The sequence below is a fragment of the Manduca sexta genome, chromosome 14, assembly GCF_014839805.1.
Source record: "Manduca sexta isolate Smith_Timp_Sample1 chromosome 14, JHU_Msex_v1.0, whole genome shotgun sequence".
Lineage (NCBI taxonomy): Eukaryota > Metazoa > Arthropoda > Insecta > Lepidoptera > Sphingidae > Manduca > Manduca sexta.
Genome location: NC_051128.1, coordinates 12,440,506 through 12,467,741, shown reverse-complemented (window position 1 = coordinate 12,467,741; position 27,236 = coordinate 12,440,506). Strand labels below are relative to the sequence as shown.

Below are 27,236 nucleotides of genomic sequence, written 5' to 3'. Positions count from 1 at the left end.
TTCCTTAAGTGTGAATATCCTTTTGCGTCTTATGGGCTAGGGTATCTACTTTTCCTTTCAGTACGTTTCGTCCCATAATGTGATAGCGAACCTGTCGCAATGTTAGACGCAAAGAGACTCCGAGCTAATGTTAGCAGAAAAACCAAAATAGGTATTTGAAACTGGGACTTCAGAACAATGGGCGTACCGCGCATCCAATGGAACTACGCCACCGAGGTAATGATAGCAGTCAGTATTTAACTTAATAGACTACTTTTTTCCCCGACTACGTCAAAGCCGCAAAGTTTTCATATACGATTGTTTTCTTATTTTGTGCTTTCCAGTTACTTAATAACTGATAGTAGCAGCAGTAGTTCAGTTTTAGTTTTGTTACCTTTTTATCCTAGAAAAGTGTCTAATATTACTATTGTTCCAAAGATCATTCAGATCTATTTTTCGAATTTTATCGGGGACAGTCAGTCACTCCCCACCAGTGACCATGAAGGCTGTAGTCTTCGAAACGTTGGGAGAAAATGATAATAAACAAAACGCGATAAAATTCGAAAAATAGTTTTATTTCAATGTCTAACATTCGCGTAAACAAAAAAAATTCAGGCAGTCATTCGACAAAACATCTGATATAATAAAACCTAAGTAACCTAACCCCTAGTATTAAGGGTTGTGGGTTTTAAATAAAAAAAGCAAATCTTTCGTTAGCAACATAGTCATACGTGTGCCTTCAAATCCATTAGGTGATTTTCTGATAGTACTGATGTAAAATTTTATCACAATCAACACTATAACCCATTATATCAGACAGACATGTATAATCTTTATATCTGATTACATTTATCAGACGAGATTATTTCTATAGGTAAATGAAATGTTAATAAAGATGTTATCGATGCTGTTATGTTGTCAGTTTGCGAAAACACGGGAAATGTAGGTGTATTTGTGGAAAGTATGAGCTTCCAAAATATCTTTACGAAGGTATTTTCGGTGGCGGTTAGACGCCATAATCAGGTCGTCTGTGTAGGTGCCGTTTTTAACCGACTTCAAACGAAAGAGGTTCTTAATTTGACTGTATTTTTTTATGTTTGTTCCCTCAGAACTTTTATTATTTATAAAAGGCTTAAAATAACAAAATCAAACACATTAATCAAAATCAAAATTTTATTGACAACTACGCGACAACTGAGTACAACTACCCACATATCGTATGCTTTTTACAAATTAATTTACCAAACCAACTATTTCTAATCCACTAATAGTCAAATAATCTTACAGTGATGTCTCTGATGCTCTACAATATTAATTGGGCGACTAATGTGTCAAAGAGACCCACAAAGTCTTTCTCGAACTGTGAATGGAACCTGAGGTTCCTCAATGGAGCCCATGTAATATATAGGCCGAATGTTTTAAGTTAAAACATTCGGAAATAAATACTGAATGGATTTGATGAGCTTTACGGTAATATTGGTTGTATGTATATCAGAATAACGCATAGGCTACAATTTATAATGATTTTGTGTAATTTGGTCATATTATAACGATACCTATCAAGTAAGTCGGAAAAAAAATATCCCGGAAATTTCTTCACGCAGGTAAAGCCGCGAGCAAAAGATAGTTGATAATCTATACTTATAATAAATCTGTAGAGAGGTCAATTCTGTACATGAAATATATTTCCAAAATAACTATCAGGGGGTGATTAGGGATCGATACTGATGCCAAAAATGCAATTAGTAAAATTTTTGTCTGTCTGTTTGTCTGTCTGTCTGTCTGTCTGTATAACCGTTATAGAAACAAAAACTACTCGACGGATTTTAACGAAACTTGGTACAATTATTTGTCATACTCCTGTGCTGGTTATAGTATACTTTTCATCACGCCACAATTAATAGGAGCAGAGCAGTGAAGGGAACTGTTGGGAAAACGGGAGAAGTTACTCCGTTTTTTAAGCTTCCGTCGCGTGTGCAACCTTAATGGTTAAAGCTACACAGAAATCATGTATGACGGAAATGTTCTCCTTAAAATTATGTAAAAAATATCCCACGACAGCATATGTCTATCTTTTATGGTTGACTCACAATAACACGTGTAACTCCCGATAGCTTAGCAGTTCGAAGCTTTCTCATTATATTTGTCTACTCTTATGTTTATAACACTCTCAGTCATCCCTAATTAAAAAAGTTAACATTATTAAATATTCCATAAAAAAGAATCATAGAAATCGGTATAGAAACACCAAAGGTATACATGAAATACGCTAATAATAAGCCATCATACATGAATACTGAATCATGCTATAAGGATTATTTTTGTATATATGTAAGGTCGCGAACGCACAGGCAGGCGGCTTGCTTGGCACCTAGAGGCTAGCGAATCACCTAGCGAGTAGCTTCGTAAAACGAACATTCTCGAACGTTCGCGACCGGCTCCATTTTTGAAGTCCGAAATCCACGCGGGCGAAGCTGCGAGCGGAAGCTAGTAATAAAAATAATAACAATTACCAACCCTGTTTCATACACTGTCCCATTGCTGGGCACGGGTCTTAACTACTGAGAGGGTTTAGGCTTTAGTCCACCACGCTGGCCTAGTGTGTGTTGGCAGACTTCAAATACCTCGAAATGCTTATGTAACTCTTAGGCATGTAGGTTTCCTCACGATGTTTTCCTTCACCATTCCGTATAGAAGGTATTGTGGGTATTTCAAAACCACAACACGGTAAAATTGTAAATCATTTCTATAAAAATAATCTATTAATAAAAGTTGTTTTTGCTTGGCTTGTCCATCGTGTTTTTTTAACAATACAAAACAATTTTGTGTGGGCGGACTTCGATGTGTGCTCGCAGTTTCGAACTATTAATAAAAGAGATAAACGTGAAGTTGATGTTGCAAATAATATTATTATTTTTGGAGAGGTAATGATATTTCGAAACATTTTTAAATTACTAGAAGCTTCGTTGTCTAAATCGTAGGCAGTTGGACGCAGCAACAGAACTATATAAAAATACGTTACAGAGGCTCAGAGAGCATTACGTGCAGTAGTCAAATACAATGTAAACTTAGGAAAGAACTTGCATCTTTCAACTAGCTATGGAGAGGACCAATTTACAATCACAGTATATAATCTTGAGCACACGGTCGCGTGGTGGAAACTTGGGCAGTGTCTTTACGTGCTACCTTAGCCTCCACAACAAGAGGGTTGCGCTAATATGCACCGCGCAACGCGTTTCTGGAAGACGACTTGGTACCTACTGCCGGAGGAATCCTTATGCGCCGAAGATGGCAAACGCGGAGTTTTATTTGGTATTGTGTGTATGGTATATAGTAATAGGGAAGATAATTAAAAAACTGGAGGATGACCTATCGAAAGATAGAACATTAACTCGGGGCAGAGATGATTCGAAGAAGATAGGGGAGGCCTTTGTCAAAGGATAACCTGACTAACAAAGTGGTTTCGGAATATGTGTAGGCCATATTTTGAAAGGTTCATATGCGTCATACGTTACCGAAGCCAATAGTTTTGGCAGGATAATCTTTTTATTAAAAGATAGGATAGGATAGGAGATAGGAAACTACACAAAAATAATAAAAGCTATTATCGTAGATTTACAGCACTGGTGTGATATTAAGTTTATTACAAGGCTGTAATTTTGCGAGAAACTAATATCGATATTTTGTCGGCATATGACCGATAAGGGAGTACCTATTTTTTTGGAAGCATCGCTGCTCTCGTCGGCGTATTTACAACTTTCCATGCTAGGATATCAAGACTATAACTATGTAAACGAGCTAGGAATCAACACGACTTTTGCAGACAGTTTACGCCTCGGAGATGGTCAAGTTTTTAGTGCTTTGGCTAATTTCTTGTGGAGGAATTTCATGATAACCAACACAAGCAAAATCTGTAGTAAACGAACTTGTGCTCGCCACTTTGCCCAAATACAATACCGTTTGTAACAAATATAAAAAAAATGTATTTCTTTACGTATATTTCAAGCTTACTCCGTCCTGTCCTCCGTGCTGTCTCGTATGTGCCGCTGAAGGCCACCACGGTTTTTTGTTGGTATACCGGTGTAGGGTATACAGGTGTTAGGGACTCGGTCGAATGCTCGCTCGGATGATGCTATACTCCGGAGTGTCGACATTAGGCCGTAAGACTGGTGAAACCAACATAACCGTTTCTATCACCCTCGAAGTGATGGCACCAAATGACTTTGGAACGGACTTCCAGCTCGGTGTTCCCCGAGTGCTATGACTTGTCCTTTAAACGAGGCTTAACAAGAGAGCTCACCTCGCGGTAGGCAACGGCTTGGCTGTGCTTCTGGCATTGCCAAGTCTATGGGTGGATGCTGCTTACCATCAGGCGGATCGCTTGCTCGTTTGCTTAAAGCAATAAAAAAAATCAATAGCTTCGTGAAAGCATTACCGGCATGTTATTATATGGGTTAATTAAAGTATTTTTTGTTCCCAGTCGGTACCACTACCACCCACCTCACGGTGGTGAGGGTGAACAGCGACCCGGCGCCGGTGAAGGACCACCAGGTACCAGTGTTCCTGTATAGTCGACAGTCGTTCGTCGCTGACCAGTGGGACCTCACCACTAACCAGGTAAGAATAACTTTTGAATCGACAATTCTGGCCTACATACTTACACAAAATATAATCAAATTTTAATTCCTCATTTTTATTTATAAGCAATAACTGACTTGCTTTTAACCGCGGCATCTCTCGGGAATAAGTTTTCGGGGATAATTTATTTTTAAAACCTCTTTCACCAGAGCTTTATCGCCAGCAAAACCTAGTTTGTTCATCATGGAAAGTCGATAAAAATTAATGACAGTACAACGACAAAATTTTCCATGTCTGTTTTTTGGTTATTTTGTCTGTTCGCTTAGACCACAGAAAAGCAACTGAATACATTCGAATAAAACTTGGCAAAATGATAGTTTACTACTTGGTTTAGTTTAGTGTACATTACAATACGCTTTGTTACGGAAATTCAACGAGAATAATTAGCTTTTAGTCCACGCAAACAACGATAAGATATATTTCTTTATTAGGAACGACTATTCTGGTGCAGTCGTAAACAATACTGACACAAAATGCTATAACCTATTCTAAATTCAAAAATACGTTCTGTTAAACTGTTTGGTGTATCATAAAGCCATGTGTTCTCTTCACCCATTTTGATGCTAGTGGGTTCTTAATTTAAATTTATTTTCGCGCTAGAACAATGTGTTTAGTGTTGACTAGACGCAATGTTTTGCCGGCACTTGTGCCAATAATATTACGCACGGGGGTTCATTGCACCGGTTATTGTCCGGCCAGTCATTCCCGAAGTGTTACTTTTGTTTTGATTAATCGTTTGGGCTTGTTCTTTATTTGAAAATATTCAGCCAGTTTGAAACAATTAAGGCTTAAATTATTCTTGGTAGGTAACTCTTTAGTGAATTAAAATGTACGTTTTAATTATAACGGTATCATTCGTATTTTTTCCCGCCAATACTCATTATGAATCATGCGATAAAAAGTCGAGTCTATATATTATCAAAGCCGTCTGCATATGCCAGAAGTTGCCAAAAGTTTTTTCTTTCGCAAAGCAGTGATTCATGCCACATTTACGATCTAACGCCGACTGATTGATTGTAGCACTTTGTATCGATCTAAATATATGCTATATCAATCAGTGAGTTTTTGTAGTGTATTTTATCTAATATCTATGCGTGTGTTTAAAGTCTAATATTGTCTGCGGTAATGTGTATTGTTTGGATGTTTTTTTAGGTATCATTATAAACAGAAATGTTTGTGGTAAGGTCAGGTGGGGCAAGTGCGCCGACGGGGTAAGTGCACCTGCCCTAAAAAAATCTAAAACTATTGATGTTATACAATTACCGCAATCTTATATCTATACTACTAACTGAAATACAGTTTTTGAGAATATGTTTTACTAATATGAATTATTATTATTAAAATATTATACTTAACAGCATAACTTTTTGTACTCAAGGTATTTTGTTTTGAGCCGACTTAAATAAAAGGGCGTATAAGTTAATTCGTCGTATATTCGTTGTTGTAGATGGTTCGTTTTTACAAAAGAAAAACTGAAATACCTTGGTCTAGACCAACTTTACGTGAAGAGGTTGCAAGTGTTCGGTCAGGCACGTTGTCTGAGCATAATGCAGCTAAAACATATCAAATGTCATAAGGATTTCGTGTTAGGGCTACCATTTCTTTTATCCCAACATATCCGCACACAAAACTTATATATTAATACCTAAATATAGCAAAAGAAATTGTAAAATGTTTTGAAGCCCTGATTTACAAATATATGGCGCACTTACCCCGAATTTGATTTGACAGCCATAGTTTGTTATAATATTGAGTTATTAAAAATTATCCAAGAGCAATGGGAGTAAAACTTATTTCTCTATGGACTAAAATGAGTGTTTTCTTTATTATGTTTCATATTGACGTTTTTTTTTTACACAGGCGCACTTACCCCCTTTCCGGAGGCAAGTGCGCCTACTACCATTTTTTTTACATTGAGCATAATATTATTAATTTATGGTCCGATTTCCTTGGATGGCTATAGGTTGTTATCACAAAATACCAAATATTCTTAAATTAATAAAATTACATTCTTAAGTCAGCACAAAAAGAAATTATTTTGCATTGAATCCAGGTATGAAAATTTTATGGCGCACTTCCCCCGACTGACCTTATTAGAATGAAAGGCAAGGTAAAAATGCCATTCCATCTTGTTTTTTTGTAAATGTTATTTAAGGCGATACCTCAAGGTCCATTTTCATACATTTTGTTTCACCTTTAATCTGGGTAACTAAACAAGTATTGGCAAGTAAAGAATTTAAATTCACGTCTAGTTAGTGATTAGTTCTCGCAGTTGAAAGAAAAACGTAAAAATAATTAATAATCATGGATATTTCGGCCTTTAAAATTTCGTCATATTAAATTGTAAATGAGGTATCGCCTTAAGTTATTCCGGTTTTGTTATAGTTAACATTAATAAAATTATTAATAATGTTGTCCGATCTTATATTATATTTATAGAGGAATAGGATATGTTTGCGAGTTCGTAAGAGTAAAAATTCTTAAATAAAATTAGTAATGTATTCTTATGTTTATATTAAACATTGATATAAAATTATTTATGGATTTTATCGCGATTATTTACTTATATTATTGTTTTCTCCGCGACGTTTCGAGTCCGTAAATAGTTTTATTGCAATGCCTCAAATTCGCGTAAATATAAGAAATCATTATAAAATTAGTTTTTTTTTACGTTAAAATTAACCTATCCCGTAATCCAGTAATTGGTACATTCGTGTACCAAATTACATCGAAATCGATTCCGCGGTTTATGTGCAAAGTTTTAACAAATATGTTTTTTATTGGAAATCAATATGTAATTTGTGTTATATTCAACTATAATAGGCTATGTTTAATTACTTTATCCGAAGATTTAAGTAAAATATTCAAACGATGTAATGATAATAGATTACTGAAGTTTTAATTACATTTCATCAAAGTGATTTATCAGTTTACTTTTTACACCCATACATTTTAGTTAGTGTAATAATTACCTATAACAAATTAGTTTGTTAATATTATATTTATTTATATTTTCTGTACTCCTCTGTATGAACTTTAATTATGCCAAATTTCAAACTCTTCTGCGCGCGCAAGGTGGTTAAAAAGAGGTCCAAAAACTTTTTCTTCTCCTAGTAATATATTATAATGTCAAAATGCTTGGAAACACCTTCGTTCTGGCTGTTAACAAATAAAAAAAAAGTAAATCCATTTAAAAATAGAACGCTAACAATCTTAGAGACACGGGCTTTCGAATGTCGACCGCATTACGCCCTAAATAAAGGTTAGTGAGAGGAATTTTCGATTCCACCAAGCTCGAAACAAAAAGTAATAAATATTTGCTGTTGACACAAAACAATATCTTGTTGCGAAGGTAACAAAGATCTTTTTTCTACAGCCTTCTTTTCCCTTCTTTTCTCGTCTACAATTATTTTTCTGGGGTAAATCGCGAGATTTCTGAAGATTACGTAATAAAGAATTTCCCATAAGTCATTAAGGACTGGTTTCCTAGTCCCAAAACGATTTATTATTAACAAAATCCGATAATTTATTACATTATTTAACAGTTATTTTGTGTTACAATAAATCCTCGTGGAATCTAAATTATAGACTCTTTACTAAGTTATTATGGGCCATAAAGAACCCTATTGCTAGCTAGCAACAGATGGCAATACCGACAATAGGCGGTAAACCTCTTGACATTGCTCGCTCAATCATTAATATTCATGAACTATTGAATTAATATTGATAGCGATTTTAACGTGGGTTTAGACAAGCAAATATAATCTAACTATGTTTTATGAACAAATTAGGACAAGCATATAGTGGTAACTATATTTTATGAAGAATTTTTTCAGCCGATTGTATTTGATATATTTGACAAACCTTATAAGCATATACTGGTAGTAACTTACTATATTTTATCAAGATTTTTTTGAAAGCTGAATTGTATTTGATAGACCTTAACTAATTGCAATAAGTTATAAAGTGAAATAACTTCAAAGTGACGATCGTAGTTTAACATAATGCTGGCTCAATATTACAAGGTCCTATACTATTTATATTTATGTTGCAAAAACGAGATTTATAATATTCTGTTCGTTCCGGTGGATGCCTGCGTTGGAAGGGTCTAGGGTTTTTTTTAAAAATATTTTATAAGTAAAAACACGGGTGAAGTGAAAAACGCCATTGTCATGAAATTACAACCAAGCACCGTAAATAAAGATAAAAAAACGTCTGCACTGGGAATAAGGTATTATAATCAGTTAAACATAACGGTGTTCGGAAATAGACATTAAACTATATAGTTAGTTATACACCGGACAGCAGAGCAGAATTTTTGCTCCAAAAGTTATTACCTATTGGTAATAAGTCGACCACGCGAGCTTAGTGCGTATTGGTAGACTTCACACACCTTCGAAATTCCTATAGAGAACTTCTCAGATGTGCAGGTTTCCTCACGATGTTTTCCTTCACCGTTAAGCGAACGATAAATTCACAAAGAATACACACATGATTTTAGAAAAGTCAGAGGTGTGTGCCCTTGGGATTTGCACCTGCGGACACTCGTCTTGGCAGTCCGTTCCACACCCAACTAGGCTATCGCCGCTAATATTCGCATTAAAAACGTGCAAATCATGATATAGAAAAAATATGAAGTATTTTACATTGATGTTTTGCTATTTTGCGGTAGATTGAATCATCACATAAGCGCATAATTTTTGTATAACAATCTTCTCAATGTCCGCTCTATATGTGCTTAAAACTCTTTGGCCGGAAACGATAGCGGTCGCCAAAAAACCATAGCCGACGTGGTCGTGGCGTTACGCTTGGATAAAATAAGGGGATAGAGGCTTATTTTCATGGGAAAATGAGCTTAAGATCTGATGAGTGAACGCAATTATGATCCCTATTATCGTAGTGGTAATGATTTGATTAGTTTCGTTTGTGTTCTTTTTGTTTGAGCTCTATAACGTTCCATTTTTAATTTTAATGAGTCAATTGGTTTTATATCTTATAATAGCGTTTGAACTTTTTATCATGTTCAGTGTGCATAGATTGCATAGCATATAAAAGTGTTTCGGTTTTCAGTAATTCTTTTACTTGTTTTTATGATCGATTCCATTCGCAAGTGGGGTCGGCGCAACACAATTTTCAACCAATATTAATGTGATGGAGCTTAGTTTTGACAATTTGTTGTCATTAAAATTAAACTATTTTTCGGATTATATCGCGGTTTTATAATTTAAGTTTTTTCCCGACGTTTCGAAGACTGTGCAGCCTTCGTGGTCACGGGGCACCACAATAGTTTAATTTTATTGTCTAAAATTCGCGTAAACACAACCAAGCCTGGGCAGATAGTGTTATGAAAACTTACATAAAGTGTTGTATGAGCTGGAATTCGAACTCAGGACCTCTTAATTCTCGGCACGTGCTAAAATTAGACCAATGAGGCGCCTAGTTCCGTCCGTCTCTCACAAAAAAGAAAACTAAATAAATAAATTACATCTTTAGCTAAGGACTTTCTGCCTCTTTAAGATTCATTCATTCATACATCAAGATTAAAGCGGCACGTGCCTCCTTCAAGTCGTTAATGTAATCTTTATAAATACAAGATAAACTCATGAATTTTCATAATGTTCCGAATATTTATCGTATAAACAGTTACGATGTGTTCACTGACTTTGGGAGTTTTGTTTTTATAATCAATGTTATATCTTTCCGTATGATAAATTTGAAAGCCCATGATGTCTATATAATAATAATAATATCAGCCCTGTATTATATACTTGCCCACTGCTGAGCACGGGCCTCCTCTACTACTGAGAGGGATTAGGCCTTAGTCCACCACGCTGGCCTAGTGCGGATTGGTAGATTTCATACATCTTCGAAATTCCTATAGAGAACTTCTCAGATGTGCAGGTTTCCTCACGATGTTTTCCTTCACCGTTAAAGCGAACGATAATTTCATAAAGAATACACACATGATTTTAGAAATGTCAGAGGTGTGTGCCCTTGGGATTTGAACCTGCGGACGTTCGTCTTAGCAGTCCGTTCCACACCCAACTAGGCTATCGCCGCCTATTTTAATATTAAGTTTTTATGTCTATATAAAATATTAATATTAAAATTGTAACATCGCGATGTCTGAACATTGTACATATTGAAGATAAACTAATATGGAGGGTCCTTATTAGAGCAACAAAAGCCAAAACAATATTGTTTAGAAACCAACCACCATAGTAACACGAGTACATTGAGACTATAAAAAAACGTTACGTTATGCTTGGTGTCCATGCCAGACGCAAAAAAAAATTGAATTACCATACGTCTATTGAGTACCATTATTGCTATATATTCCAGTAGTCGGCAGTAAGTTTTTTTTTCTAATGATTTAATAAATGTATAATTTTATTTTCACAATACTGTGATTCGCCGTGGTTCACATTGATTGGGCAGTAATAATTCATCGAGATATATTTATTTTACATTTGTTAGCGTGACAAGGGTCAGCTTATACAAAAACCGGACTTTTGGAAAGCTTTAGGCGTTCGCAACCCTACGGTATCCAAATAAAGATTTAACTTGTGTTCACATCTTACAAGGTTGAACGAAAGAATGGTACAATTAGAGAAACTCAGGAAGATTTGAGACTAAGCGTAAAAAAAAGAACTTGTATTACAAAAATAGTAAATTAAAATTTATAAAATAAAACAAGATAATACAAGCATACAGCGAGATAAAGAGAATCGGAAAATATCGAATAAACATTACAGTCTTATAAACTTGTTTTAGCGTTAAGAGGTGGTCAAGAATTGCTTAAATAGCTGTCAAAAATATCACCGGTTCCTAGTTTAAACCATATTAAGGCGATACCTCAAGGTCCATTTTCATACATTTTGTTTCGGCTTTAATCTGGGTAACTAAACAAGTATTGGCAAGTAAAGAATTTAAATTCACGTCTAGTTAGTGATTAGTTCTCGCAGTTGAAAGAAAAACGTAAAAATAATTAATAATCATGGATATTTCGGCCTTTAAAATTTAATATGACGAAATTTTAAAGGCAGAAATATCCATGATTATTAATTATTTTTACATTTTTCTTCAACTGCGAGAACTAATCACTAACTAGACGTGAATTTAAATTCTTTACTTGCCAATACTTGTTTAGTTACCCAGATTAAAGGCGAAACAAAATGTATGAAAATGGACCTTGAGGTATCGCCTTAAGAGGAAGATGGCGGGTTTTGACTTACAGCTGATCGAGTAAATTTGTGTTTTAACTAAGCATAGCTTTGTGAATTTTTTATAAGTAAGTATATATGGGTGAGAGTGACGCGGTATAAAACTAAATCTAACAAATTATCTCAATATGAAATTCATTGGCGAATATTGTACATCTTTCTAAAATTAAAATTTTTATTTAAAATAAACTATTTAACGGATTTTATCGCGGTTTTAATATTTTGCTTATATCCCGACGTTTCGAAGACTTTGCAGCCTTCGAGACGTCGCGTCGGGAGAACGGGGTCGTCGGTCGGGAGAAAAGTAAAATATTAAAACCGCGATAAAATCCGTAAAATAGTTTAATTTAAATGTCTAACATTCGCGTAAACATAAGAAATCATTAAAATTGAAATATTTACTGCCTAATACTATATTTTTATAGCACAATATTCTTTAAACTGTAACTATAAGCTCATAATACTCAAAACATAATCGGCATAGTGACAAAACCTCGCCCATTACTACATAGGTACGTGTTATCAACTACTATATTATATATAAATCAAACCGATAAAGAGTGCATTGACCCAACATGAGATATTCTGGGACACCTCGTCTGCAAAAGAAAAAAATGTAACGGAACGCCTCGTCTGCGATGTTGTTTTGGTTAAACGGTAGAGTATAAGAATATTTTGACTGGGAAAGTAAGTTCTGTTAATAATAATGTTCTCATTTATAGATGCACCTATCTTGTTTATCTCTGCGCTACCCTAAGATCGGTTGGCTGAAAATGCCTCTGCATTAATTGCGCCTATATACTTATGTATATGTATAAAGTGTAAAAAAATATATATATAACTTTTTGATAAAACGAAGGTATGTATAGCCTATAGCCTATATGCCTTACGTGACTATGTTGGTGTCTGAGAATAATATGAAAAAATAGGCGATATCCGAGGCTGTAGAAAATATGCCTTCCCACAATCGTTACCGCTAATAGAAAACAGAAAATCTATTTTTTTTATATGAACAGCGCAAAGTTACACCACTGCACCTGATGGTAAGTGGAGTCCAATAAAATGTCGACTGATGAGATGCCGTTCGACAGCCACAACTATGCCGGCCTGTTGGAGCCGGACATACACAGGCTGATCTCGGACCGCGACACACTTACGTGAGCCACTATGACGGGGTTTAACACCTTGTGCACGGTGGTCGCTATCTGGGCGTATTCTTACCGTAATACAAAGACGACACGGAGGCAGTCAGTAAAATTATTAATTACACTGTAATGAGTTCCTGTCCAGATGTAACTGTTAGCTGGTTTATTGAATGCGACATGCAAATTAAATTAAAATTGCTCGCTTGAAAAATTAAAAAAAAAATAACTTTAACTCGGCTACCTAGAGAATGCTCTCAGCAATACCACAGACAAATTAAACATCTCGTAGATAGAGACCAAGCTATTATGCGGCCAATATTTGTATCTCTTCTGTCAGATGTTATAGTGCCGATCTCATTAGTTCCAAGTTTGTGACGTAGAACAATCAGAACTTGCGCATGATTGCTTTCTTCCTGTCTTACTTCTATCTCCGTTAGTTTTACAGCGAGATAGCGAATTTAAGACCATTTGCTATGTATTTGTTTCAACCAAACCTTATAAGTGCACGTGCATTATCAGTGTAATTGATAAATGATCATAGATATGATTAATGAATCAATGGAAGTATTTGAACGTAATGAATGGAAGGTGAATGGGAATGATCTTGATGTTTTTTTTATTGCTTTGAATGACGAGACGAGTTTGCCGTTCGCCTGATGGTAAGCGAGACGACCGTCCATAAACAGCAGAAACACCATCCAACACCTTGAATTACAAAGTATTGTTTGGTATTCCACTACGCTCGCCATCCTAAGTCATGAGATGTTAAGTCTTATTATTGCCAGTAGTTACACTGGCAATTATTTTTAAATCGGAACACAATTGTATGTATTATAATAATAAAATCGGAATCCAAAAGACCGGCTGCCAGACTTAAAGATACTGTGAGCTCATTCTGAGTTGATCGGACCGTCAACAGCAAAAATAAAAAAAAAACAAAATTGTATAATTGTCAAATAAAGGTAGATATTGTAACTTCGAGTTTTAGTATAACCTACACCAAAATCCATCTAGTGACCACGTAAGCTGCAGTCTTCGAAACGTCGGGAGCAAATTATAAAAACCACAATAAGACCCGCAAAATATATTTCATTGTCCTCAAAAGAAGTTCTTAATACAAAATTAAACATTTAGCAAACTGCAAGACTCAGCAGGATTCTCATTAATGTTTAGCTCATTCATAAAACTAATTTACTTTAAGCTTGTGCTTTACGAGATACAACAATCTCAATTAATTAAGATCACCATCGTTGCCAGCCACATTTAATATTCCGTGTGTAATGGATGGCCGCCATTGTTAACTGGTCGTCAAGGCCTCGAGCTGTCAAATTAATGGCCCTCATGGCGACGCGTACGGCCAACTAAATTAACTTTGAATACAACATACGTCTTAGAATATTTGGGACTGTACCAATAAATCTTTTCTTTCTAAATCTATACTATTATATAGAGCTGAAGAGTCTGTTTGTTTGTTTGTTTCGAACGCGCTAATCTCAGGAATTACTAGTTCGAATTGAATACTCTTTAAGTGTTTGATAGGCCATAAAACCACATATGTCTGAACGCGATAAACTCAAAAACTAACCAACAGATTTCGATGAAACTTGGTATGGAGATAGTTCGAGACCAGGGTCTTCCCAGGGGAAGTCATGTAATTTCTATGCCGGGAAAATATATAGCAAGACTATTATCCCCGAAAAAGTTTTTCACACGAGCCAAGACGGGAGCAAAACCCAGTATCTATTAAATCTTAAGTTATTAATCATGCAAATCTCTTTTCATCATACTGTTTATTTTTCTTTGAAGGTGGGCTATTTTACAAGCTTAGAGCGACAAATTGGCCAAGGGATTATTTCATAAAATCTCATTATCATTACTCTTTACAAACGAGATCCACATTCTAGAAGTTCCATTTACTTACTATTCTTGAAAGGTCAGCAGCAGTGGAAAGTGCGAAGGGAGAAATGTTCTGAAAGGGTAACCGACACAACATGTAAGTACTAATATGCACAAATGCAAACTGCAGATCTTTGTAATGATAGTGAGATTTTATATCAATTATGAATGGAAAGTCGGCAGGAATCGGCTATGGACCCGTCGCCACTGCTACTGTATCAAAATTTGCAATAAGGTGTACTTGTAGTCTTGTAGAGTTTGTCTGAAGTACAAGATTGAAGAATAAACATAAGTTTAATTATTGTGCATTAACGAGTGTTAGGTTACGTAATTTTGTTAGTACTTCATTAAATAATAAACAAAGTATATTATACTACATAGATTCAAGTGCAGGTAATGGGCGACCACAAAATATGTAATATCTTCTTGACTCTACATTCGTTTAACGGATAAAAATAGTTCGAATACGTGCTTATATAAAAAATAAACATCTCATTTAAAACATTAAATAACAATTTGCTACAAAACATAATAGTAAACATGATGCAACTCCGCGGAATCTTGAGTATTAAACTTTTAATGTTTTTTTACAACTTCGGTGTGGATTGGGCATCTGTTTTTTTTAATGACCATGGAAACACAATCGGTGTTAATCGATGATGTAAAACCACGCATATAACTTCATAGACCGTGTGATGCCGAAATGTTTACATTGTATGGATATTCTGTTAGCATAATGTTTAGACCGAAAACCTTACTCCATTGTTGTTTTTGGCAGACGTCCGCGAAAGTTATATGTCTAATAATAAAGTATTCTCCTAAAATGGTTTTATTACATCTCATCTTGACAAACAGCTATCCACCATATTAGTTTTTTATAGTAATATTTATATGTTTTCTTTTTTTAATACTGGCCAGCATTGGAGTCAATTTTTATTTATGATTCGAAAGATGATTGTTTTTTTTTTCTAAAGTAAAACTGGCCACATAAGAAAAAGAAATGGCTTTTAATTTATTACAAACACTGGCTGGCTAGATTAATATGGTTAAATTTATTCTTTTCTTCATAAATCAAAAATTACAATATATTTATAACAAAACAGTTTTAATTATGTATCAATTATATTGGCCAGTCTCCAACTACTTATTATGGTGCTCATTTAGAATGTCGTAAGCGGGCAGACAAACATTGCGGCAAGGTTGTATCGTGTTTTGACAGTTTTATAGTTCTGGCAGAAATAAAATGATAATTCGTATGGCGGAGGTGCCATATGACCAAAATAAATGTCGCTAAATGAGTCAAAATTTATAGTTACCTATATTCGAAATCGGAATTTATATAGATTTTATCTCGGTGCTCTGAAATATTAACGGATGTGAAAATGCAGGAACTATTACATTGTTTTACTAACTTTTTTTGACTTGTATTTGAAATTACTTTAAACAATGCACTGCGCAGTGCGCGTGTCAGCTTTTTTGTATGAGGTAGTCAATTAGCCAGCTTATCTAGCGATCCGCCTGAGTCTCTTAAATCTTATACATTCGTTTTTGAATACTGCTTCTGGGCTGCTGAAAACTACCGCTTTCTTCTTGTGGTACTCCACTTAGAAGGTTTTTTGAATACGACAGACTTTTTACTTAAGGATTAGTGGTGTATTTTTCCGAAAAGGAAAAACATATAAGTACAAATATGCATAAGTGCAGTCTGCAAATCGTTCTAATGATAATTAGATTCTACATAAAGGAAAGCCGACAGGAATCGAGTTATATGGACGCTCCACCACTGTAAGGGACTCTGTTATGAAATAAAGAGGGTATATTATACTGCCGTGGTAAGCTCAAAAGCGGTATCACAAAAATAATCAAAATCCTGATTTTTGTGTCGTCAGATAGCTTAAAGAAATACCCATCCAATGAACTACAACAGTTATGCCTAAATAACTGTATCTTGTTTAGAACTTTTAAAAAAAAAACAAAAAGAGTGTCTCTATCTCAGTTTTACATACAAAACTGTAAAACCATATTTACAAAACTTCGATTATCTCGAAATAAGGTTTCACTGACATACCACTTTTGGGCTTAGCACGGCGGTATAGCATAGCGTTAATAAGCACGATAAGTAATCATAAGTCGTTTCACGTCATTTTCATATTCCATAACACTATTACGATATGGATGTGTATTAAAATATGTATCTTTAAATGTTCCGGTGAGTGTACGCGGTGAGAATAACTTCGAACGGATACGTACGGATAATATTAATGAACGTTCGAGAAAGGACGAGTTCCGAAAAGGATTAATATAAAAACAATATTTAGCCCAATAACAAAAGAATTTACTCTGTACCCAGTGTAACTACTGAACTTAAGATTCAACATCTTGTCTCAGGATGGCGAGGGCAGTGCAATACCAAACAATACTTTGTAATTTAAGGCGTTAGAAGGTAATTCTACTTATGGGCCGTCGTATCGCTTACCATCAGGCGAACAGCAAGCTCGTTTATTCATTCAAAGGAATTACAAAAAAAAGGATAACTTGAACGCAATTTACTCATCACAAAATATTGAAGTGGATTTTTCATCATAACAGTTATAAAGTTTCCATTACATTTCGTTATTAAACCAGCTCTAAAAATAGTCGTAAGACTTAAAATCCGGCTGAATGTTAAAATAGCATGTGGCATATAAATCAGAAAAAAGCAAATTAAAATGTATACAACAATAATTACTGTACGCTGTTGCATAATTGCTTGGTAATAAAACTTAATAAAACATATTAATTAACGTTTATATGCATAATAAAACCGCCTTTAACAGATAGAAATCAAAATGTTAATCGATTATGTTAAATGGTTTCGGTTGCATCACTCGCCAGATGTGACTGACGGGGGCGCCGGCGCCATGTTTGTTTATATTTTTTATAATTCGATGCTTGTCCTTTCAGCCAGTTTAGAGATACAGTCCAAAATAACATACAAATTTATTTAAAATAAGTCTTGACATAAATTTGGAGGATTTTAGACAGATTTTTCCAAATTTAGTAAATTATATGGACTACTATATATATTTATTTATTCTTTATTGTACCAAACAGAAACGATACAAAGAAGAAAAGAGAGACAAAAGGCACATGTATAAATGGCGGTCTTATCGCTCTAGGCAATGTCTATATTATATTATGCATTATTAACACAACTATCACTTCACTTACTAACATTTCTATTAAATTAATATTATATTGTCTACTAGCGACCCGCCCCGGATCCGCACGGGTGCAATATTTCTCCACTATTTAATTGATGTTATTATACATATAAACCTTCCTCTTGAATCACTCTATCTATTAAAAAAAACCGCATCTAAATTCGTTGCGTAGTTTTAAAGATTTAAGCACACATAGAGACAGAGATAGCGACTTTGTTTTATACTATGTAGTGATATGTCGACAGTTGAGAGGCTAATTGTCATAAGCGACATTCTTTTCGAAAAAAATTAACTCGTTTAAAAAACAAAGTTTTACTAGTTTAAGAAAAACAGAAAAACGTGCTGATTTTAAATATGTATAAAATTTATTGTCGCAAAAAAATGGCGCTTATGTCAATCAGCATTTCAACCGTTGATATGGTTAATTTCTGTTAGTTATGGAAATGGAGAACATTCCACTATAAACTAGTTAAAATTATTCATATTCTATCGATCGACCAACTATTTAGCATTCTCTCCATATCCGCCATTTTTATTTATACAAGTGTGAACTAATCAAATATCGTGACACATCTATAAATATAATAAATTAAAAATATAAATTCTGATGTAAAGAATATTTATATACTTATTTTCACAGAATAATATTTCGTTTAAACATATTAATTGTATCATGAGAAATCAATAAATTTGTTGTCCTTACAAGAGTAGTAAGAAGACTTACTTACCGTAATTTTTATTAGAAAATTGGCATATCATGTATACCACAATATTCTATGTATTTACGTATCATACATATTCAAATCATTGCGAAAATTTACATAAATACAACTGGAATGTTCCATCGTTTAATTCCGCACATTAAATCCGTTTACAGAGTACTTATAATTCTATTCGATATTATAATGGACTCGGATAGTAGAGTTAAATGGCACACACCGACCTTCAGTTTGGTGGGACCTTGTGAAGGGACTGGCGCCCTACATTAGCATTGAATTGTGAAACTGTTGGTCTCATTGTTGTTGTCTATGGTTCGCTAGCATTTACTCGCAGTATCGTTTATTGTTTAACTACAGATGAATGAGGTAAGTCAGTCTAACTTCCCTGATCACTTGCAGTAAAAGTATGCAAGTTTCTGCTTGTTTTTTGTTCTATTATTACATTCTGGTACACACGCCTACAAGGTGGACTGACGACCTGACTAATGTCACAGGAGGTCGCTGGATGCAGGCCGCTTTCAACAGGTCGACGTGGAGATCTTTGGGGGAAGCCTATGTTCAGCAGTGGACTTCCTGTGGCTGAGATGATGATGATGACACACGCCTGAATACATATATCAAAGTCTCCTTACCCCGCAAAATCTTCGCTTAAAAATAGGTTGGGCGCGTCATCGTTGATGGCATTATCTATAATAAGATACATCATGCACATCATAGTAACGTCATTATTTTTAATAACAAAGTACTGCGTCTTGTAGCACTGTGCTTGACACTAATATATTCCTATTTCTCACTAATTACATTGGCTAGTGACCACAATGTCCTTCAAAGCGAAACACAATACTTCCTTAATCTCTCGAGGCCAGTCTTTGGAGGTATTTAGCGACTCACTGGCAACTTCTTGGACTCAGCTTTTAAAAGTAATAAATGATGATAACAATCATTGATCCCTCTCAAATTTGTTATTGTTACATATTTTGATGTTTTTCTTCTTTGTTAAGTATTAATTAACTAAATAAGTAGTTCCATTCAGTGCATGCTGTGACGCCTGAAGGTAATGTCTTTGTGTTTTATTTAAATGATTTATTTAGTTGTTAGTTTGATTGTAATTACCGTTGGATGTCCTAATAAAAAAATAAAAATAAGAATCATACTTAGTGGCAAATAGACATTGCAGTGTTACCCAGAACCTACCTTGCCTAGCTCTGACTTGAAAGAATTCGTTTAATGACTGGTAATGATGCTGATCATCAAGTGAGCGGTTTTCTCTGACTCTCCCCCAAGCAAACAGGTATTGAATATTCGTTCCATACAATTTCGGCGCACGAATTACGGCGAGAATATGCAAAGATTGTCGAATCATTTTCTTGAAATTTTTTTAGGTCTTCTTGAAAATTTAAAATTACCTAAATATTCCTTATCAAATTGTCTATTTGAGAGTTTTAGCTTCTAAAAATACGGTAAAACCGCCGTTAGCCAGGGCACTGCCTTATAGAAAAAATAAATAAAACATTATATGCATTACTTACTACTTAGTGAAATAAAAACAACGGTCACATTCCCCTGATATCCGTTTAACTACAATTAGCTATTGCAACATACAAATAATATGTAATTAATTCACTAAATGCCGCCATTTAAATCGTAACTTCAACACGGTTGATAAATATGCGTCTAAAGTCCAAGTGATGCAAGATACCGAACGTGTACCGCGTTGCTCTGAAGATAGAGAGATATATCATATACATATGGTTGGAAGGGTAATCAACTTAAGCGACATATTTTTTCAACCGACTGCCTGGGTGGCGTAGTTGTACTGCATCCGCGGTACGACAGCGCTCTGAGGTCCTGGGTTCGAATCCTGGGTCGGGCAAAGTGATATTTGGGATTTTCTGCTCAGTATCAGCCCGGAGTCTGGAATTTGTGCCCGATATGGCGATAGGCTCGCCCCCTATCACATCATAGAACGGAACACACTTGGCGAAAAGTGGGTGCCTTGGTTGCGCCTCTGCATACCCCTTCGGGGATAAATGCGTGATGTTGTGTGTGACATATTTTTTCGAAAAATTTTAGCTAGGTTCATCATCATCACTTCAGCTGGGAATCGTTCATTACTGGACATAGGCCTCCCCCATTGACCCCTATTTAACTAGGTTAAAAAAACATAAAAAAAATTCTGATTGTAAATATGTATGAAACTAGTGTCGCTTAAGTAAATTAGCCATTCAACAGTCGATATATATAATTGATTAAAGTGTAAGTAAATTCAATGAGGCAGACAAGCTAAAAGATGGAACGATGACATTAAGTCAATTAGCGGTACAATCTGGCCAAGGAAGGCCAAAATTAGAAAAGAGTGGAAAGAGCTGGAAGAGGCCTACGTGTCACAGGACACACTGATCACTGAACCTAAAATCCGATGTTAGATTTTAAGTTAAAATAATATGTTATTTTCAGTATGTTTGTTTAGTATCAGCAATAAAGGCTTAAAATAAAAATAAAATAAAAAAAAATACAATTAACAATTCTGTTACCTTTGAATGCCTTTTGCTGTTGGTAGGATATATTTTATCCGCCCGGATAGCAACCACCGTACACAAAGTGTTAAAACCCGCCATAATGACGCACATAAGTGTCGCGTTCCGGGATCAGCCTGTGTTTATTCGGTTCCAAAAGGGCGACATAACTGTATCGGCAAGATGTTCGGTTGCTTGTTAAAACTAAACAACTACAAATAGAGGCAAATATAATGGGTTTTAAAATTACCTATTCAATGTAATAAACTTTTAGAAATACTCGTTTTCCAAATAGTCTAATTATTTATTGAAAATTCTTTTGTATCGAGAAAAAATGATCACGTAATTTTGCCAGAATTATTAGCATCACCTAAATCTGACTCATTCAGCTGAATCTAGACTATCGCAATCGTAGTACGCATCCAGCGAATCACAAACGGGCATTTGACAGTTTTATTGTTATGTACGAGTGTAATGCTGACTGCATTCATAATACTTTTCACCTATTTAAACATAGCACGCAATAATGCTGTGCCAGTTTGAAGATTAAGAATAGAAACCTATTCTTGGGAAATATTGGTGCTACAAAACTTACGCTCAGCTTTAGTCAAATACGGCTGGAAGGGTAGGTTACCGTTGTGTCCCGCCCTGAGGAATGGGGGCGTTTGGAGAATACCACCACGGTAAACCCCTGCCTGTCGTAAAAGGCGACTAATAGGGGCCACGAAGGGGGTCGTCGGCGGGCAGCAGGGGGCTGCCCGTCTTAGTGCGCATGCACTTTTCAGTGCCTGTAGTGCGTTCATCGCACACTTTCGGTTGACCCCCGGGATGGGCGGCAGTGTGGTGTTGACCTCATGCTGCCGCTGACGCCGAGAGCGTCCTTCGGTGCGCGGGGCCTTAGGAGCCCCCCCCACACACACACTTAGGAGACGGGCCGCAAGGCGACACCGCGCAGGGGCGGCCGCGGACGAAGACTAAGACCTGCTGTCTGGAGGAAGCCCGCAGCCGTCCCTATGCGCCGAAGAGACTCAACGCGGAGTTTTAGTTGGTAAGTCGTTGCGTAGGGACTAGTTGTTAGGGTTAGCAACTCGGCCCGACCGCCGCCCAAGGGTCCCGGGCCGCTTCAATTGTCGGGTCGTAAGGCAACGGCTACCCCAACATAACCGCTCAGTCGCCCCCCCGCGAAGACTGGGCGGTAGTAATAAGGGACTTTCTCCGCGACAACAAAAAAAAAAAAAAAGTTTACCGCTGTGTATGTCCGGTTCCAAGAGCCGGCATAATTATGTCGACTGTTAAGGGATATTCATGTCTCGTCAGTCGACATTCTATTGGACCCCACTCCACTTACCATCAGGCGCAGTAGGGTGGCATTAGCGTGTATGTATAAAAAAATACTGTGACTTGTGTGGGCCACCGTCATGCTTTGAAAAAGCGATTAGAATGTATATCTACAAATAGTATTTTGGAGCCAATAGTGTGTCAGGTAGGTCAGTAAGTCAGGCATGTTTTGGCGACCGGGGTTTTGTCCTGGCAAGGTAAAGAATGTACTCCGTTAAATGGAAAGTCACTGTACTGTTCTCCAGTGTGCTTCAATAATTAATTGGACGGTGTAAAACACTGGATGTAAAATACAATAAACATTTCTTTCGAAACGTCGGAAGAACATTGAAAATATAAAAAGCCGCGATAAATTTCAAAAAATAAACCTTATTTTGATGTTTACGCGTAAACATAAGGAATCATTAAACTGTTTATTTTTTCTGTGTCCTTCGCCATGCCATGACAAAACCCGATATGCCTCCAACACGCCAGACAACGAGGCGACCCTATTTCATAATCGTCAAGTGTGGTAGTTCCAAATACTGCGCGGGCGCATGCTCGTTTTGACACCTGAGATAAGATATCGGTGCACATGTGTTGGTAACGCACGCATGTGGGATCGCACTGCGTCTATCAACTTGAAATATTCTAATATCTTTATTTACACGTATTTATATTGCAACATTTTTCATTGATGCTCCGCTCCAATTGGTCATAGAGTGATGGTATATAGCCTATAGTCTTCCACGATAAATGGACTATCTAAAACTAAAAGATTCTTTCAATTCGAACCAGTAGTTTCTGAGATTAGCGCGTTCAAACAAACAAACCCTTCAGCTTTGTATAATAGATAATAGCTCTGTTATAGATAGATAATATTGATATAGTCTTTAATCTGAGTATGTCAACGGCCTGTTTTACAAGTTTAAAGTAAATTTATTTGACAGTCTTCGTATTAAACAGCTAATGTAGATAGTACTCATTTTATTACCATTTATTTTGGGAGCATATTGACGGTTGAAATCCAAAGTGACTTAAGTGTCATTTTTTTCGAATTTTTTTAACTAGTTTAAAAAAACATAGAAAAAAGTGCTGATTTTAAATAATTTTGAAACTTATAATAATAATATCAGTCGTGTATTATATACCGTCCCATTGCTGAGCACGGGCCTCCTCTACTACTGAGAGGGATTAGGCCTATGTCCACCAGGCTGGCCTACTGCGGATTGGTAGACTTCACACATTTCGAAATTCCTATAGAGAACATCTCAGATGTGCAGGTTTCCTCACAATGTTTTCCTTCACCGATAAAGCAAGCGATAATTCACGAAGAATACACACATAATTTTTAGAAAGATCAGTGTGACCTTGGGTTTTTAACCTGCGGACATTCGTCTCGGCAGTCCATTCCAGAAACCAACTAGGCTATCGCCGCTTTTAAGACACTTAGTGTCGGAAAAAATTTCGCTTAAATCAATAAGCCTTTCAACCCTCGATATATTAGCGTGACTTTTGTATCTGGTCGACTTATACATTTACATGACAATGCCTTTAGGAAAAGCTGCCGCCTTGCATGGTGTAGGACTTTTGTGGAATTAGGCGACCTTTTTTCAACCGGGTGACCTCGCCTCCTCCTTAAGAATGTCTATTGTGTATCTCGGGTCACAGGTTCAGGAAGGTGGGACCTTACGACGTTGAAACCGCATTAGCATTGGAGAACTAGTTCCGCGTTCGTTCGCGATGCTCAACATAAATACATAAATCTAGGCTTGAGCATTCATTATCATATTTGTTTTTGTCTATATAAATAGTGTTTTTTATTGCTGTGAATGACGAGACCAGCTTGCCGTTCGCCTGGTAAGCGATACGGCCGCCCAAAAACAGTAGAATCATCATCCGACACCTTGAATTACAACGTATTGTTTGGTATTCCACTGCGCTCGTCATCCTGAGACATGAGATGTTACGTCTCATTATGTCCAGTTGTTACACTGGCTACAATGTTGTTCAAACCGGAACACAACAGTGACTACACACTGCTGATTGGCGGCAGAAATAGACATTGCGGTGGTACCTATCCAAGCGGACTCTCACATATGAAAGACCTCCCACCAGTAAATACAAATACAATATGTCTTAAATACTATTCACGAATAATAGTTGCTCTATGTTTGTAACCTTTTGCATGGATGCGCAGAATGCTTATTAGGTATAATAAACTACAGTTAAGACTAGTTATTTAAATTTAGCTTCAAATACAGTTAAGTGTGCAAAAACAAAATAATAAAAATGAAACATTTAGTGCTCTAGTATTGTATTTCCTTTATATATACACTACTTTTGTAGCTTACTGTACGTTGTTTTGTGAGTAGAATTTTTATTTACATATTTGCGGAAAATATTCAAGACCTATATTATATCTCTGTTCATCTTAAACAAAAGGCTAACTCACGAATTTGTTTGAGTGAGTCCTTTGCAAAAATAGACCACTGTCTCCCCTATATCTAGTCTCCCACTAAGATTGTTGCGTTGACAAACAGCTCTGTTTATAATAATGCCAGCTGTCCCCGCGGGCCACGTGTCGCGGACATATATTTGTTATGTTTTGTTATCGCTCGTTATCGGTAATGCGTGTGTTTGGAACGTTGTTTTTCTAGTAGTTTATTGGTTGTTAACGAGATATTCTATTTTCATTAATGTTATGGAAATATTATTTTTTCAACTAAATTACCAGAGGAACAAGTCAAAAAAAAATCCCATAAATTTTAACAATAATAATTTAGTTCCCTGACTTCTCAGCTAGATATAAACCTGTGTGTCAGAAATCAGTGTCCTCTTCCTTAAATGACAATTATCCATGTGAGGAAAAAAAAAAACAAAAAAAGAACTATAAAAATAAATTACCAAAAAACAACAAGAAAAAACTTTGTGCGTGTGTCAACAAAGAACAAGTCAAAGGATCATTATTAGCAACATAATGCTGCTTTTTATTTGAATTGAGTAGAAATTCAAATGTGAGGTTCAATATAATGTCGACTGTCGAGAGATGATTACCCCTCTACAGTCAACACAATTATGCCGGCCAGTTGGAACCGGATATACACAGGCTGATCCCAGAACGCTACTCGCTTAGTATGCAATAACTCAACGTCACGTTGTTGATGTAAAATGAAACATGAATAAAACAACGATATAAATATTAAATATCAATAACGGTGTTTCAATTTGAATACGCGCTAGACTCGAATGTATAAAACTAGGGTTGTCAAATACGCTATCAAACTTTAAGACAAGGAAAATTGTCAAGTCAAGAAAAGTGCTTAAGTGTTATTACTGGTGGTAGGTCTCTCATATGTGAGAGTCCGCCTAGGTAGGTACCACCGCAATGTCTATTTTTGCCGCCGAGCAGCACTGTGTAGTCACTGTTGTGTTCCGGTTCGGAGGACATTGTAGCCAGTATAACTACTTGACATAATAAGACTTAACATCTCATGTCTCAGAATGGCGAGCGCAGTGGAATACCAAACAATACTTTGTAATTCAAGGTGTTGGATGATGTTTCTACTGTTTATGGGCGGTTGTATCGCTTACCATCAGCTAACGGCAAGCTCGTCTCGTCATTCAAAGCAATAAAAAAGTGCCTTTTTTGAAGTCGATTAAAAAGTGGAAATCCTGAACTGCATATCACGAGCAGTTTTTCATGTTTGCACCTTCTTGTAATAAAAAAAAACGAAATGTTATTGCGAGTATGAAAATATAAATGTTGCTCTACTTTAGTTATTCTTAAACATAACAGTTCGTACAGGTTTATTTGTTAGTAGTTAAGGCATTAAGGGCTTTATGAAACTCGATGAAAGTTGGAACACACATTAAATACTAGGCCGCATACAGCCCGCGTGGTGGATTAAGGCCCTCTTAGTAATAGAGGAGGCCCATGCTCAGCAGTGTGTAGTATATAAATATTGGTTTAAAAAACACAGGATTTTTATTACAGGCAAGTCTATAAAGCGGACGGGAACACGAGTAAAACTAGTAAAAACATAATATACTCGTAGCTATGAAATCTGCATAACCAATTTTAAAAAGTTTTGAAACTCGCATGCGTGAGACTTAAATAAATTTGAATACGACGCCAACAAATTCATGAAGTATTCAACATCCCATATGTTTTGAGAATAGGGAATCGTCAAAAACATAGTGTTGCAATCGCAACCTAATTATAGCTGAACGAACAGTTTTAAGGTATGATTCGGAAGGCAGCGACAAATAGTATTGTTAGTAGTCTGCAGCAATACTATTTGTCGTTGCAGTATAGCAGTGTATAATTGGTAATATTTTCAAGGTTTATATAACCTTGATGCACCTATCTTATTTATTTATCTCTGCACTACCCTAAGGATGACCGGTAGAAAAGGCCTTTGGCATTAAATCCGTCTGTAGACATTTGTATATTAAGTGTAATAAATAAAATAAATAGTATTTAAAACCTTAGTTAACATGTGTTAGATTATTAGAAGGCTTATTAGGAAAAGTTCAAATAAGATTAAAAAAAAAAATAGGAATTTTGCAAATCAGCAAATTGACGTCTTGCTACTAT

General features: G+C 35.9%; 1 protein-coding gene across 1 annotated transcript in view; it reads left to right on the top strand.

Moving 5' to 3' along the window:
• LOC115445251 (GATOR complex protein NPRL2) overlaps positions 1-27,236 on the top strand; it is a 55,465-nt gene that overhangs the window by 10,921 nt on the left and 17,308 nt on the right. Inside the window, exon 4 of the mRNA XM_037438701.1 lies at positions 4,460-4,596. Coding sequence (XP_037294598.1) covers positions 4,460-4,596 — 137 coding nt within the window. The remainder of the gene's footprint in view (positions 1-4,459; positions 4,597-27,236) is intronic.